This window comes from Carcharodon carcharias, chromosome 16 (genome assembly GCF_017639515.1).
Source record: "Carcharodon carcharias isolate sCarCar2 chromosome 16, sCarCar2.pri, whole genome shotgun sequence".
NCBI classification, from domain to species: domain Eukaryota; kingdom Metazoa; phylum Chordata; class Chondrichthyes; order Lamniformes; family Lamnidae; genus Carcharodon; species Carcharodon carcharias.
This window is the reverse complement of record NC_054482.1, coordinates 9399270-9412312: the sequence shown is the minus strand read 5'-3', so window position 1 is coordinate 9412312 and position 13043 is coordinate 9399270. Positions and strand designations below refer to the sequence as shown.

The 13043-nt window shown below is 41.1% G+C and overlaps 1 protein-coding gene across 1 annotated transcript in view; it reads left to right on the top strand.

Moving 5' to 3' along the window:
• Positions 1-4198, top strand: part of dbt (dihydrolipoamide branched chain transacylase E2) — a 45309-nt gene extending 41111 nt beyond the window's left edge. The window contains exons 9-11 of the mRNA XM_041207664.1: positions 707-898; positions 3001-3072; positions 3177-4198. Of these exons, the coding sequence (XP_041063598.1) occupies positions 707-898; positions 3001-3072; positions 3177-3344 (432 nt within the window). The 3' untranslated portion in view covers positions 3345-4198. The remainder of the gene's footprint in view (positions 1-706; positions 899-3000; positions 3073-3176) is intronic.
• Positions 4199-13043: the final 8845 nt, after the last annotated feature.

The following is a 13043-nucleotide window of genomic DNA, read 5'->3' as shown; positions in this document are numbered from 1 at the left end:
AGTTCCCACATATTGTAGAAACCAACTCAGTGACAATGCTCCTGCTAATCAGTACAGGCCTACACGGCCAATGGAGGAGGCATTGGATCTCAGGGTAATGGTTACTGTTTTCAACTTTGTTGATGTTGGTACAGTTATTACCAATGTGGATTTGCTTGCTTAGAAACCACCCTGCAGTGTATTCCCACATATGGTGAGCTCACCTACTCATAAAATGTCAATGCACCCTTCTCTTTTACATGTTGATCCACATTTTATGCATTTCCAGCTTTTTGTTTGTATATCAGATCTCTAACCCATGTGAGTTTCCCTTTTAAAATTGGCAGTACCTACATGAACTGGAGCTACATTTGGTTTTGCAAGACTACCTTCAGAAAGTGGTCTGTAGTATAAATGCAGCACGATAAATTTATTTGTCATGCTTGAATGGGTAAATCCAGTGAAGTGCCATTTTGTTCTTGGAATCAGAAGTACCAGTCACAACAAAAGCATTCACCACTGCTGCTAAAGTGTGAGGGCCTAACATGAGGAAACAAATTATTGATCACAACTTTTTGATACTGAAATATTTTATATTAATAGCAAATTATTGCTAGTGATGAAGAAAATATTAGTAGCTGTAGAATAAGAGTTACCTCCATTTCCTGTGTGTAATTTTAAAAATATTTAATCCTAATTTGCTTCTACCAATTGTATTTTTGACCAGGCTTCCCACAATATTGGCATCGCAATGGATACGCAGCAAGGTCTGATTGTTCCAGTTGTTAAGAACGTACAGGTTCTTAGTGTTTTTGAGATTGCAGCAGAATTAAACCGGCTGCAGACTTTGGGCTCTGCCAATCAGCTGGGGACAAATGATCTCACTGGAGGGACATTTACTCTCTCCAACATTGGCTCGGTCAGTAATATGCAGTTGTTACTGCAGTTTCCTATGTCTTTGCCTTTGATTTGGTTTCTGATGATCCACCACTAATACTTAAGCTGTAATTCAATTAACTAATGCAATATTTCTGTCAGATACTGGAAGTACAAAAATGGATATTGTTTTTGTAAGAACTGACTATAATTTCTCCTGGTCTTTGCATCTTCAGCTGCCATCACAAGATCCCTGTCCTCAGCACAGTTTTCTCTGGTTACACCCTGCTGCTATGTCGGCTAACTACCTTATAAATAGAGAAATGACATTGGTCATATTTATAACTTATTACTAAATTGAAACAATATTCTGTGGGCACTTCTACCTCTTGAACCCAGATTCGGATTCAGAACCAGCCCGGAGGCCTACCCGCTGTATTGGTCTTGAGTGAAGTAAGTTTAAAGCAGCAGTAACCCATTTTCTAGTTAGCAGTGCCCACCGAGAACCCATCGTTCTGCACGAGTCTTAAATATCTCACTGAAGCCCTCAGTACGTCTGTTGTGGGAAATAAGACGACTGGTGCAGTAGGAATGTTCTGCTGGGGTTAATGCATGTATGTAAAATCTTTTTTTGCCTGTTCCTGGCCTTGGATTACGATGAGCTGAGTGGAAAATTTTCCATCTACTAGTCCTGACATTGCTCACCTCAAAGAAAATAAAAACTCAACTGAAGATTCTTTAGTCAGAACTTCCAAATATATTCTTTAGCACTCTCTCTTTCTGGTACTTTTGCTAATGCTTGTTCGAAGCTAAGACCCTATCTGTTAGCAATAATATCTGGGTTACTAGTTTTGGTATGCAAATCAATTTCTCAAATTTTGGAGCACTGTGAACAAGGTTGAATACGTAACTATTACTGTGAAGAATGGCACCTGGAGAGTTATTGCATTGTTGAAACTACATTGAGTTGCTCACATCTTGATGTGCAAAAAGCAAAACTTGGCATGTTAGTAGTCAGCTGATCCCACGATGAGATTACAGCATTGCTGTTAATCTTGTGTGGCTGTCTTTTTTTTTATCATTTGTACAGTGGAGTTTGGAAGGGTAGCTTTGTTACATTTTCAGCTTGGTAGGGGTGCTCAGTGGGAAAGCAGTGGATGTAGTGGCAGACTTTAGCATCTCTGTGTTGTGCTTATGAAAACACCGAATTAGCACTGCAATCGTCATTTCAGTTTAAGTGCAATCCAAAAAGGATTACCAAGTAATGCAATAATATAACCTAATTTGAATGGTTCCATATACATAATATAATAAATGTAGATATAGATCAGAAATGCATGCTAATGTGTTCATTTTGCTCCTGTCAGTTCCTTAGTCCTACCCCAATCTGGATCTTAGATTTACAGGGATTGCAGCTTGAGTCCTATGATTCTGATAAATTCTTCATTGACTGGTGATGGGACTGTAGTTGTTGCACAGAGCTGCCTTTAGCTGACTGCTTCTCTTCCTCCTCTCCCCCAAACAAAACCAGGTTGGCATGCTGGGCAGCCCTGGCATTTGAGATTTTGATCTTGAGTCAAGTTTTCATTTACATGAAGCACTGAGAGTATTTTTTACTTAATCCTCTAGACTCAGCTGCTGTCCAGTTGCAATTTAAATGTTGGTGATTCAGCTGCGTATTATTAATGTAGAGTTTAGAATTTCATTGGTTTTAATCAGATTTATCTTCTGGTTACAATTATGTTTAGTGTTTCACATGATGGCTTAGTACAATGTTGACTTTCCTGCTCACAAGCTAAAAATAAATGTGCTGACAATGTCACAAGGTGACTATAAAACTACCATTTGAGTATCCAGATCCACTGAATGTATACTGCTGATCATAGTATCAGCTTGTACACCATGACATAGAGCTAGCTGTAGATACTGTTAGTACTGTACCCACATGGTTAATGCCAAATGTTTTATCTGTAGTGATAACGTTAATGGGCACCTGTGTGCACTGTAATATTGATTCTTTGACAGTCAGAAAAACAGTTAAAATTCCATAGACACTAACAATGCAATTTCTTTTAATTGTAAATAAGATTTAGAATGTTGGATGCTTTAGAGGGTATTTACTGTATCATATCTGTCTGTTTGTAGATTGGCGGTACCTATGCTAAACCTGTCATACTACCTCCAGAGGTGGCTATTGGAGCTATTGGAAAGATACAGGTGTGTAATTTAGCATAATTAATATTGTTGTAGGAATTGATACATTTGTTCATATTTTCTTGCTATTTTACCCACATTCCTGATAGACTTGTTTAATGCTTTAGGTCCTCCCCCGATTTAATGATAAAGGTGAAGTGATCAAGGCTCAAATCATGAACGTTAGCTGGTCGGCTGATCACCGGATTATCGATGGAGCCACAATGGCCCGCTTTTCAAATCTTTGGAAATCTTACTTGGAGAACCCTGCATCCATGCTGCTAGACCTAAAGTAAAGGCAGGTCATTGATAAACAACAGCTTACTACAACAGACCAGCTTCAAAGAAGAGAAATGGGTTTTTATTTTGATGTGATTTATAAATGTTGCCACTATCTTCTCTCTCGGTTTTGTATTCTGAACAGTGACTTGTCTAAAGCAGTTTATATCTGGTAGAGATTAGGTTTTGGTTCTTTTATTAAGCTAAGTGGTGGAAGGGGCACAATACTTGAAGGGTGAAATTTACATTGAACACATGATTAGAGAATAGTCTCTTCTCCGTTTCCCCTTCATTCAAACCACACCTCCCTTTAACACACCGCTCCCCCCCACCCACCCACCCAACCCCCACCCAACCCCAAGAAAAATAATGGTTAGGCCATTGTGGGAATCTGGCAATTGTAGCATCTACTTTTAACTGCTGAAACACAGGCCATAATTCAATTAAAGCAGTTTGCAGCCTAATTTATCTTATATCCTTGTGCCTTTAAGCACTAAGATTTTTTTTAAGCTGTCAGAATAAACATGGTTCTTCTGTTACATAATGGCTGCAGAAATTGTCCCTTATAAAAGTTTTACAATCAATTATGGAATGTTCGAAATGTACAGAACCCCATAGCATGTTCATTAATCTGCACTGTTGTAATAAAACCGGTCGAGTTATTACTTATGTTTTGGCGCAGAAATACCACTCAGTGCTCAAATGGTTTATGTAGTTTTATTAACCTGACAACTTCCAGGTTCTGATTACATGAGAATCGTTATATTCCAACACTAATTTAAAGTCCAAAGATCATGTGCAAAATATATACAGTATACAATTGTTCTGATCCTTACAAGATTGGTTGCAATAAATATTTACTGTGAAATAACATTTGAATCTTTTTTTAACCACCTGCAGCAGACTTACATTTTGTAGTATTGTTTAAAAAATAAGCAGCACTTTTTTTGCAGCACTAACTGAAAAAAGTTTGTAGATTATTTGCTGGAAAACTGCTGCATAGGTGCTTTGTGTTTTGGAAGGGAAAATCTGATTGTGAATTGTAATTTTCTTTGGATGTGACTTCAATTTTTTCCAACTTTCCATATTTCACAGGTTCAATCAGGTAGCAGAGCTCCTTTATTGTGCATAGCATGTTTGCATGAACAAGTGTCAGTTTTTTTGTTTTAATCCTTGGCCTTTCAGTATAGAAGGTAAAACACTATTAAAATGTACATCATTTATCTAAATAACAGGTGTAGATAATCTTTAGTTTATAGTACGGTACTTTATGTTTAACAATGTGTTGTGAATTCTGCAGCTAAATAGCTAAATGCAACATACAATAACTTTAAATTATCACTGTTGTCTTAATGATAGTTAGCAATCATTCTGTCTATGGTATCCAAGTTTTGGTCCTCTTCATTTTGGAACTGTCTTTGAAGCTATTTTTCTCTTTGCCACTTTTTCTCATTTGACTCCCATTTCCTGTTTTGGCTACTACTCTCTTGGAATGTACATTGTAATAGTCTATACCTGCAATAAGAGGAGGAAAACAGACTTATCAAGAAGTTCTGTCCCTTTTTAATGTTCAGTTGGATGTCTGTACCTGGAACCCCATTACTATATTTGAGATTTTGAACCAAGCTAATGAGAAATCCCCACAGCCAGAGTTTCTGTTTGATCAATGTGAAGTACACAGCTCTTGCTTCTCTTAGCATTATAGAATGATACAGCACAGAAGGAGGTTTTTCATTCATTCATGCAGTCTGCTGGCTCTTTGAAAGAGCTATCCGCTTAGTCCCACTCTTCTATCCACTCTCATAACACTGCAGTTTTTTTTCCCCCAATTATTTATTTGATTCATTTTTGCAAGTTATTAAATCTACTTTCACTATCCTTTTCAGGTAGTACGTTCCAGATCGTAACCTGCGTAATTTTTTTCCATGCGTCACCTTTGGCTTGGTTCTTTTGGCAATTACCTTAAATCCTTAAACCTGTGTCCTCTGGTTACCAACTCTTCTGTCATCTGCAAACAGTTTCACCTTGTTTCCTCTTAAAATCCTTCACGATGTTAAATAGCTCTATCAAATCTCTCATTAACCTTCTCTGCTCTGAGAACAACCCAGTTTCTCAAAGCTCTCCATGTAACTGAAGCCTTTCAGCCCTGACATCATTCTAGTCAACCTCCTCTGTACCTGCTCTAAGACCTTGATATCTTTCCTGAAGTGTGATGCCAAAAATTGTTTGGAATACTCCAGCTGAGGTCCAAGCAGTGTTTTATAAAGGTTCAGCTCAACTTCCTTGCTTTTGTATTCTATGCCTCTATTAATAAATCCAAGGATCCTGTATGCCCTTTTATATTACCTCTCTTCATTCTTCCTACCCAAAATGAATCACTTCACACTTGTGTGTTAAATTTCATCTGCCATACATCTACCCATTTCACCAGTCTGTCCTCCTGAAGTCTGTTACTATCTCGTCACTATTTACTACGTTCAAAGTTTTGTCTTTTGCAAACTTTGACATGCTGTGAATTCCCAAGCCCAGTCATTAATATATATATTAAAAAATAGCAGTGGCCAAAACAGGTACCCCTATGGGATACCAGTGAACATTTTGGTGCAGTCTGTAAAACAACCATTCATCGCTACTTCTGTCCCTTAGCCAATTTTGTATCCACACACTCACTGCCCCTTTTATCTCATGGGCTTAAATTTTTCTAACCAGTCACTGGTAGTAATATCTTATCCTGAGTTGGGCACATCCTACTTACAAATATCCATTCCACCTAGGCAAGTGTAGAAACGCTCAAGTATTTGCCGCTTAGCCAGTTAAAATTGTACAACTTCTGAATGAGAACATTGGTAAGCCACACCTTATTAGGGAATTGGCTTGCAGGGTTATCTGAAGCAGAGGTGGGAGCATTTCACCCTCAGATTGGCCACTTTGATCTCAGTGTGTGGGATTGGGGCTGGGGAAGAGAATGGCAGAAGCATCTGGGTACATAAAGAACATTGAGTATGCTCAAAACATTGGAAAGATGGTGGTGATCAGCTATATCTAACCTTCCAACAATCCTTGCAGGCTGGCATTTTCCTTCAAGCATGAATGTGCAACTAAAGTGCTGAAACATTCTGAAAGAAGGCTGGTGCACAACTATCTATATAGGACATAATTGGAAGGCGGAAAGGTTTTCTGAATAATAATTGACAAAAGAGATGAGAGTGACTGCCCTGACATCAAAACAGACTGGTGTGGCATCAAGGAACCCAAGTAAATTTATTGTCAATAGGATTGGGGAAATCTCTCCATTGACTGGAATCATACAATCATCTTCCTTTGTGTTAAGTATTTGTTAGAGGACAATTATCACATTCCCAGAACAGCATTGCAGGAGTTCCTTAGGGCAATGTCCTAGGCCCAACAACCATTATCAGTTGTTCCATCAATGACCTCAACATCGTAAGTGCAAAAGTGGGAATGTTTGCACTGCATGGTGTTCACTACTGTTTAGAACCCCTCTGATACTGAAGCAGTCTGTGTCCATGTGAAACAAGATCTGGACAATATTCAGTTTTGGGCTGATAAGTAGTAAGTAACATGCTTGCTACATAAGGATCACACAATGAATAGCAAACAAGAGGGGTCTAACTATCTCCCTTTGGCATTCAATGGAATGACTATCATTGAATCCCCCACCATCAATGATCTGGCTGTCACTGTTCATCAGAAGCTTAACTAGATCAGCCAAATGAATACTGTGGCTACAAAGCATGCCAGAGGCTGGGATCTTGTGTGGTGAGTAACTCATCTCCTGCATCCCTAAATATTTTCCACTATCTACAAGGCAGAGGTTTGATGGGAACTCTTACCTGGAAGAGTGCCACTCTAGCTCGTCACCATCCAGAACAAAGCAGCCTGCTTGATTGGCACCCATCCACCATCTCACACATCCACTTCGTTCACCAGCAATGCACCAAGCCTGTAGTATATGCCATCTACAAGATGCACTGCAGCAATTTGCCCAGGCTTCTTCAGCAACACCTCCCAAACCTGTGACCTCTACCACCTAGAAGGGCAAGGCAGTAGATGCATGGGAATACCATCATCTCCAAGTCATGCATGATTCTGAAATATATTGCCACTTCTTTATCATTACTGTATCAAAATCCTGGAACTCTAACAGAACTTTGAGAGTACCTTTGCCACACAATTGCAGCGATTCAAGAAGGTGGCTTCCCACTACATTCTTAGGTGTGGTTAGGAATGGGCAATAAATGCTGGCCTTTCCAGCAACACCTACGAACAAGTTTTTAAAAAAATTCACAATTTCTTAATGGCTCAGCTGGTAACAACTGTTCTCAAGTTTATGATCAGTGCTCCTGAGCATTAACATTGACTCATTTACTTAAACAGGTTAATGTTAGTGGTAAAATAACACTAGTCACAAAATCTGTGACTGAATCGTAAGTTGGGCCATTTCCCAGTTCAATTCCTTTTCAGTTCAGCTGATCTCAATTGGGCGCTACAGGAGGTACTTGTATTTAGCACCCCTAAGCTGCTGAAGAGCAAATCAGATAAGGATTCTGCGCCTGATAAGTGATAGATGAAGTACTTGGGTGTAATGATTTTAAGTTAAACCATTTCTTATTGTTATGGGGTTTATGTGACTCTATAGACCAATCAGCCCTAAGTGCGGGGAACCTTAGGGGTGGAGCTTTTTAGACTTGGTGTTGGAGCAAGCATATAGTCTCCTCTGAAGTCTGTTAATAAAGTTTACTGTTTCTGATAAATCCATCCTGCATTCTCCGAGTTTATTACAACTGGCAACAAGGATAAACAGTGCCGATGCAGCACCTCGCCTCACAACTGAGAGTATTCTGATACTTTAAGGGAAGAAAAGAAGTATATTCACCAGCAATATAATATAAAAGCAAAAAACTGCGGATGCTGGAAATCCAAAATAGAAACAAAAATACCTGGAAAAACTCAGCAGGTCTGGCAGCAGCTGCAGAGAGAGACACAGTTAACGTTTTGAGTCCAAATGACCCTTCAACAGAACTAAGTAAAAATAGGAAAGAGGTGAAATATAAGCTAGCTTAAGGGGGGTGGGACAAGTAGAGCTGGATAGAGGGCCAGTGATAAGTGGAGATAACCAAAAGATGTCAGACAAAAGGACAAAGAGGTGTTGAAGATATTATCTAATGAATGTGCTAATTAAGGGTAGAAAGCAGGACAAGCAAGGTACAGATAGCCCTAGTGGGGGTGGGGTGGGGTGAAGGAATCAAAAAAGGCTAAAAGGTAGAGATAAAACAATGGATGGAAATACATTTAAAAATAATGGAAATAGGTGGGAAAAGAAAAATCTATATAAAATATTGGAAAAAAAGAGGGGGGAAATCAGAAAGGGGATGGGGATGGAGGAGAGAGTTCATGATCTAAAATTGTTGAACTCAATATTCAGTCCGGAAGGCTGTTAAGTGCCTAGTCGGAAGATGAGGTGCTGTTCCTCCAGTTTGCGTTGAGCTTCACTGGAACAATGCAGCAAGCCAAGCACGGACATGTGGGCATGAGAGCAGGGTGGAGTGTTGAAATGGCAAGCGACAGGGAGGTCTGGGTAATGCTTGCGGACAGACCGAAGGTGTTCTGCAAAGCAGTCACCCAGTTTGTGTTTGGTGTCTCCAATGTAGAGGAAACCGCATTGGGAGCAACGAATGCAGTAGATTAAATTGAGGGAAGTGCAAGTGAAATGCTGCTTCACTTGAAAGGAGTGTTTGGGCCCTTGGATGGTGAGGAGAGGGGAAGTAAGGGCCCCAGCTATGCCTGGTCTCTTTATGGGGTATGTGGAACATTCCTTGTTCCAGTCCTACTCCGGCCCCCTCCCACAACTCTTTCTCCGGTACATCGATGATTACTTCGGTGCTGCTTCATGCTCTCATCTGGACCTGGAAAAATTTATTAATTTTGCTTCCAATTTCCACCCCTCCATTATTTTCACATGGTCCATCTCTGACACTTCCCTTCCTTGACCTCTCTGTCTCAATTTCTAGTGATAGACCGTCCACCAATATCCATTACAAGCCAACCGACTCCCACAGCTACCTCGACTACAGCTCCTCACACCCCGCTTCCTGTAAGGACTCCATCCCATTCTCTCAGTTCCTTCGCCTCTGTCGCATCTGTTCTGATGATGCCACTTTCAAAAACAGTTCCCCTGACATGTCCTCCTTCTTCCTTAACCGAGGTTTTCCACCCATGGTGATTGACAGGGCCCTCAACTGTGTCCGGCCCATCTCCCGTGCATCCGCCCTCACACCTTCTTCTCCCTCCCAGAAACATGATAGGGTCCCCTTTGTCCGCAATTATCAACCCACCAGCCTCCGCATTCAAAGGATTATCCTCCGCCATTTCCGCCAACTCCAGCATGATGCCACCACCTTACACATCTTCCCTTCACCCCCCTGGCAGCATTCCACAGGGATCGTTCCCTCCGGGACACCCTGGTCCACTCCTCCATCACCCACTACACCTCAACCCCCTCCCAAGGCACCTTCCCATGCAACTGCAGAAGGTGCAACACCTGCTCCTTTACTTCCCCTCTCCTCAATGTCCAAGGGCCCAAACACTCCTTTCAAGTGAAGCAGCATTTCAACTGCGCTTCCCTCAATTTAGTCTACTGCATTCGTTGCTCCCAATGTGATTTCCTCTACATTGGAGAGACCAAACACAGACTGGGTGACTGCTTTGCAGAACACCTGCGGTCTGTCCGCAAGCATGACCCAGACCTCCCGGTCATTTGCCATTTCAACATTCCACCCTGCTCTCATGCCCACATGTCCATCCTTGGCCTGCTGCATTGTTCCAGTGAAGCTCAACGCAAACTGGAGGAACAGCACCTCATCTTCCGACTAGGCACTTTACAGCCTTCCGGACTGAATATTGAGTTCAACAATTTTAGATCATGAATGCTCTCCTCCATCCCCACCCCCTTTCCAATTCCACCCCCCCCCCCCCTTTTTTTCCCAGTAATTGATATAGATTTTCCTTTTCCCACCTATTTCCATTATTTTTAAATGTATTTCCATCCATTGTTTTATCTCTACCTTTTAACCTTTTTTGATTCCTTCAACCCACCCCACCCCCACTAGGGCTATCTGTACCTTGCTTGTCCTGCTTTCTACCCTTAATTAGCATGTTCCTTAGGTAATATCACCACCTTCAGCACCTCTTTGTCCTTTTGTCTCTGACATCTTTTGGTTTCTCCACCCATCACTGGCCCTCTATCCAGCTCTACTTGTCCCACCCGCCACCCCCCCCCCCCCCCACCCTCCCACCCCTCCTTAAACCAGCTTATATTTCACCTCTCTTCTATTTTTACTTAGTTCTGTTGAAGGGTCATTCAGACTCGAAACGTTAACTGTGCTATTCACCAGCAATACCTTACTTTGGTAGAATTGCCCCTTGCGACTCATCTGTCAAGGACTGGAGTCACTACATTGAGCAATCAGGGTTCTACTTTGTGGCTAAGAAAATAATGGTGGAGGAGAAACAGAAGACAATCCTAAGTGCAGGAGCAAAACCTATAACCTAATCTGTAGCTTGACACCTCTGAAAACAGCAAATTCCAGATCTTTCACTGAGTTAGTCAACCTCATGAAAGAACATTTTCAGCCTAAACCCTCTGTGATCATGCAAAGATTCAAGTTTAATTCTTGAGTAAGGGCCCCCAGTGAATCAATTGCAATGTACATTGCGAAGTTAATGGAACATTGTGACTTAAGTCATACTTTAAAAGGCATGTTGTGAGATTGTTGAGTTTGTGGCATGAACGATGATGCCATTCAACACCATTTGCTTGCAGAAGTTGAGATAGATCTGAAGCGCGCCATGGAGATAGCGCTAGCAATGGAGAAAGCTGAAGAGGGACTTGCAGTGTGTGCAACATGGCCTTGTTTTGCAGCTAGGGCACCAACCTGCTGCCAGGCATGGCGCAAAGATCAGGGAGGCTACAGTGAAGTGGGACACGGTCTCTACTCCTAGAAAAATGAAAAGAAATGCTGGAAGCAGCTCACCAGTAACCCAGAAGTTGATGTGTTACCATTGTGGGGGAAATCATGCACCTGAAGTCTATAGGTTTAAAGAGGCAGAATGCCACTACTGTCACAAAAAAGAGCATGTTGTTTAACAGTGCAGAACTCAATCAAGGCAGCCATTCAGACAGCAAGTCAAGTTAAATGACGTGCACAATATAGAAGAGCCGGAAGTTACTGAAGCTGACGTTTATTCCCTTTGCAAACTGAAGGCCAGGAATACTGAACCAATCAGTTACATTTCAAATAAATGGAAAGCCTCTGCTCATGAAGGTGAACACTGGAGAATCGACCACAGTGGTGGGAGAATGCATCTTAAAATATCTCAGAGAAGGTACACAGCCATTGAGTTTGGAGAAAACTGCTGCTCAGTTAAAAACATATACAGGAGAAGCAATACAGGTGAAAGGCATTGCCTCTGTACCTGTATCCTATAGGCAACAGACAGCTCAGTTGCCAATAATTGTTGTAACAGGAGAAGGACCTAGCCTTCTGGGCTGTGATTGGTTGAAGGAAATCAAAGTAATTTGGTCAGAAATTTTTCAGATCAGGGCAAGAAGAAATCCTGGGCTGAGAAGGGAATATGATGGTGTCTTTTGGAATGAGATAGAACCGAAGATTCTTCACAGGAAGCGAGGATTCCTCAGGTCAGAGTTGGTTCCCTGGGAAAATCATGAAAAGCGAAATGAATACAGTGCCATTGTGAAGAAACAGTTGGAAGGAAATCCCCAACAAAGAGGAAGCCAAAAGATACAAACAAAAGACAGAAGAACTGAACAATCAGTTGATGGAGACAAAAGAGACATTAGAAGGAAAAGTCATGGAACTTTCCAAGATGTGAACCAAGTTAAGATTTCACCAGAGAGAAATGTGGCCGACTGAAATCAGAATGAAGGATGAGGCAAAACTTTGTGGCAAACACAAAAAGATAAAACAGAAACCAAAGCTGATAAGCCAGTAGGATAAGTATCCAGAATCCTCTCTGTAGGCGAGAAAGGATACTCGCAAATTGAAAAATAGGACTTATCTATAGTATATGGAGTAAAGAAGTTCCATCAATGTTTACACGGTCCACACTTCACCATAGTGTCAGATCACAAACCATTTAGGATTGTTTAGTGAGGATAAGACAGTCCCAATAGCTTCTGCTAGAATTTAAAGATGGGCTTTAATCTTGTTGGCATACCAGTACACATTCATGCACAGTCCGGGTGTGCATGTAGCTAATGCAGAAGCCCTCAGTCATCTCCCTTTGCCTGATAATATTACACATGTACCAGCACCTCAAGAGGTAGTACTTAAACATTAGTGCATTAAATTTCCTGGGCTCCTCATCAGTCTGTGCAAGACAGATGAAGAATTGGACAAATCGAGATCCAATTTTAGTGAGAGTCTGTGATCAAATGTTACAAGGGTGGTCAAATGCAGAAGTTCCTGAAGAATTAAAACCATTCTTTGTACATTGATTTGAACTGAGTTGTCAAGATGGTATCTTATGGGGAGCAAGGGTAGTTGTCCCTGTCCAAGGAAGAGAATCATTGTTGGAAGAAATTCATAGTGCGCATCCTCGAATTTCAAAAATGAAGATGCTCTCACGAAGCTATATCTGGTGGCCAGGTATAGACAGTGATATAGAAAAAATGG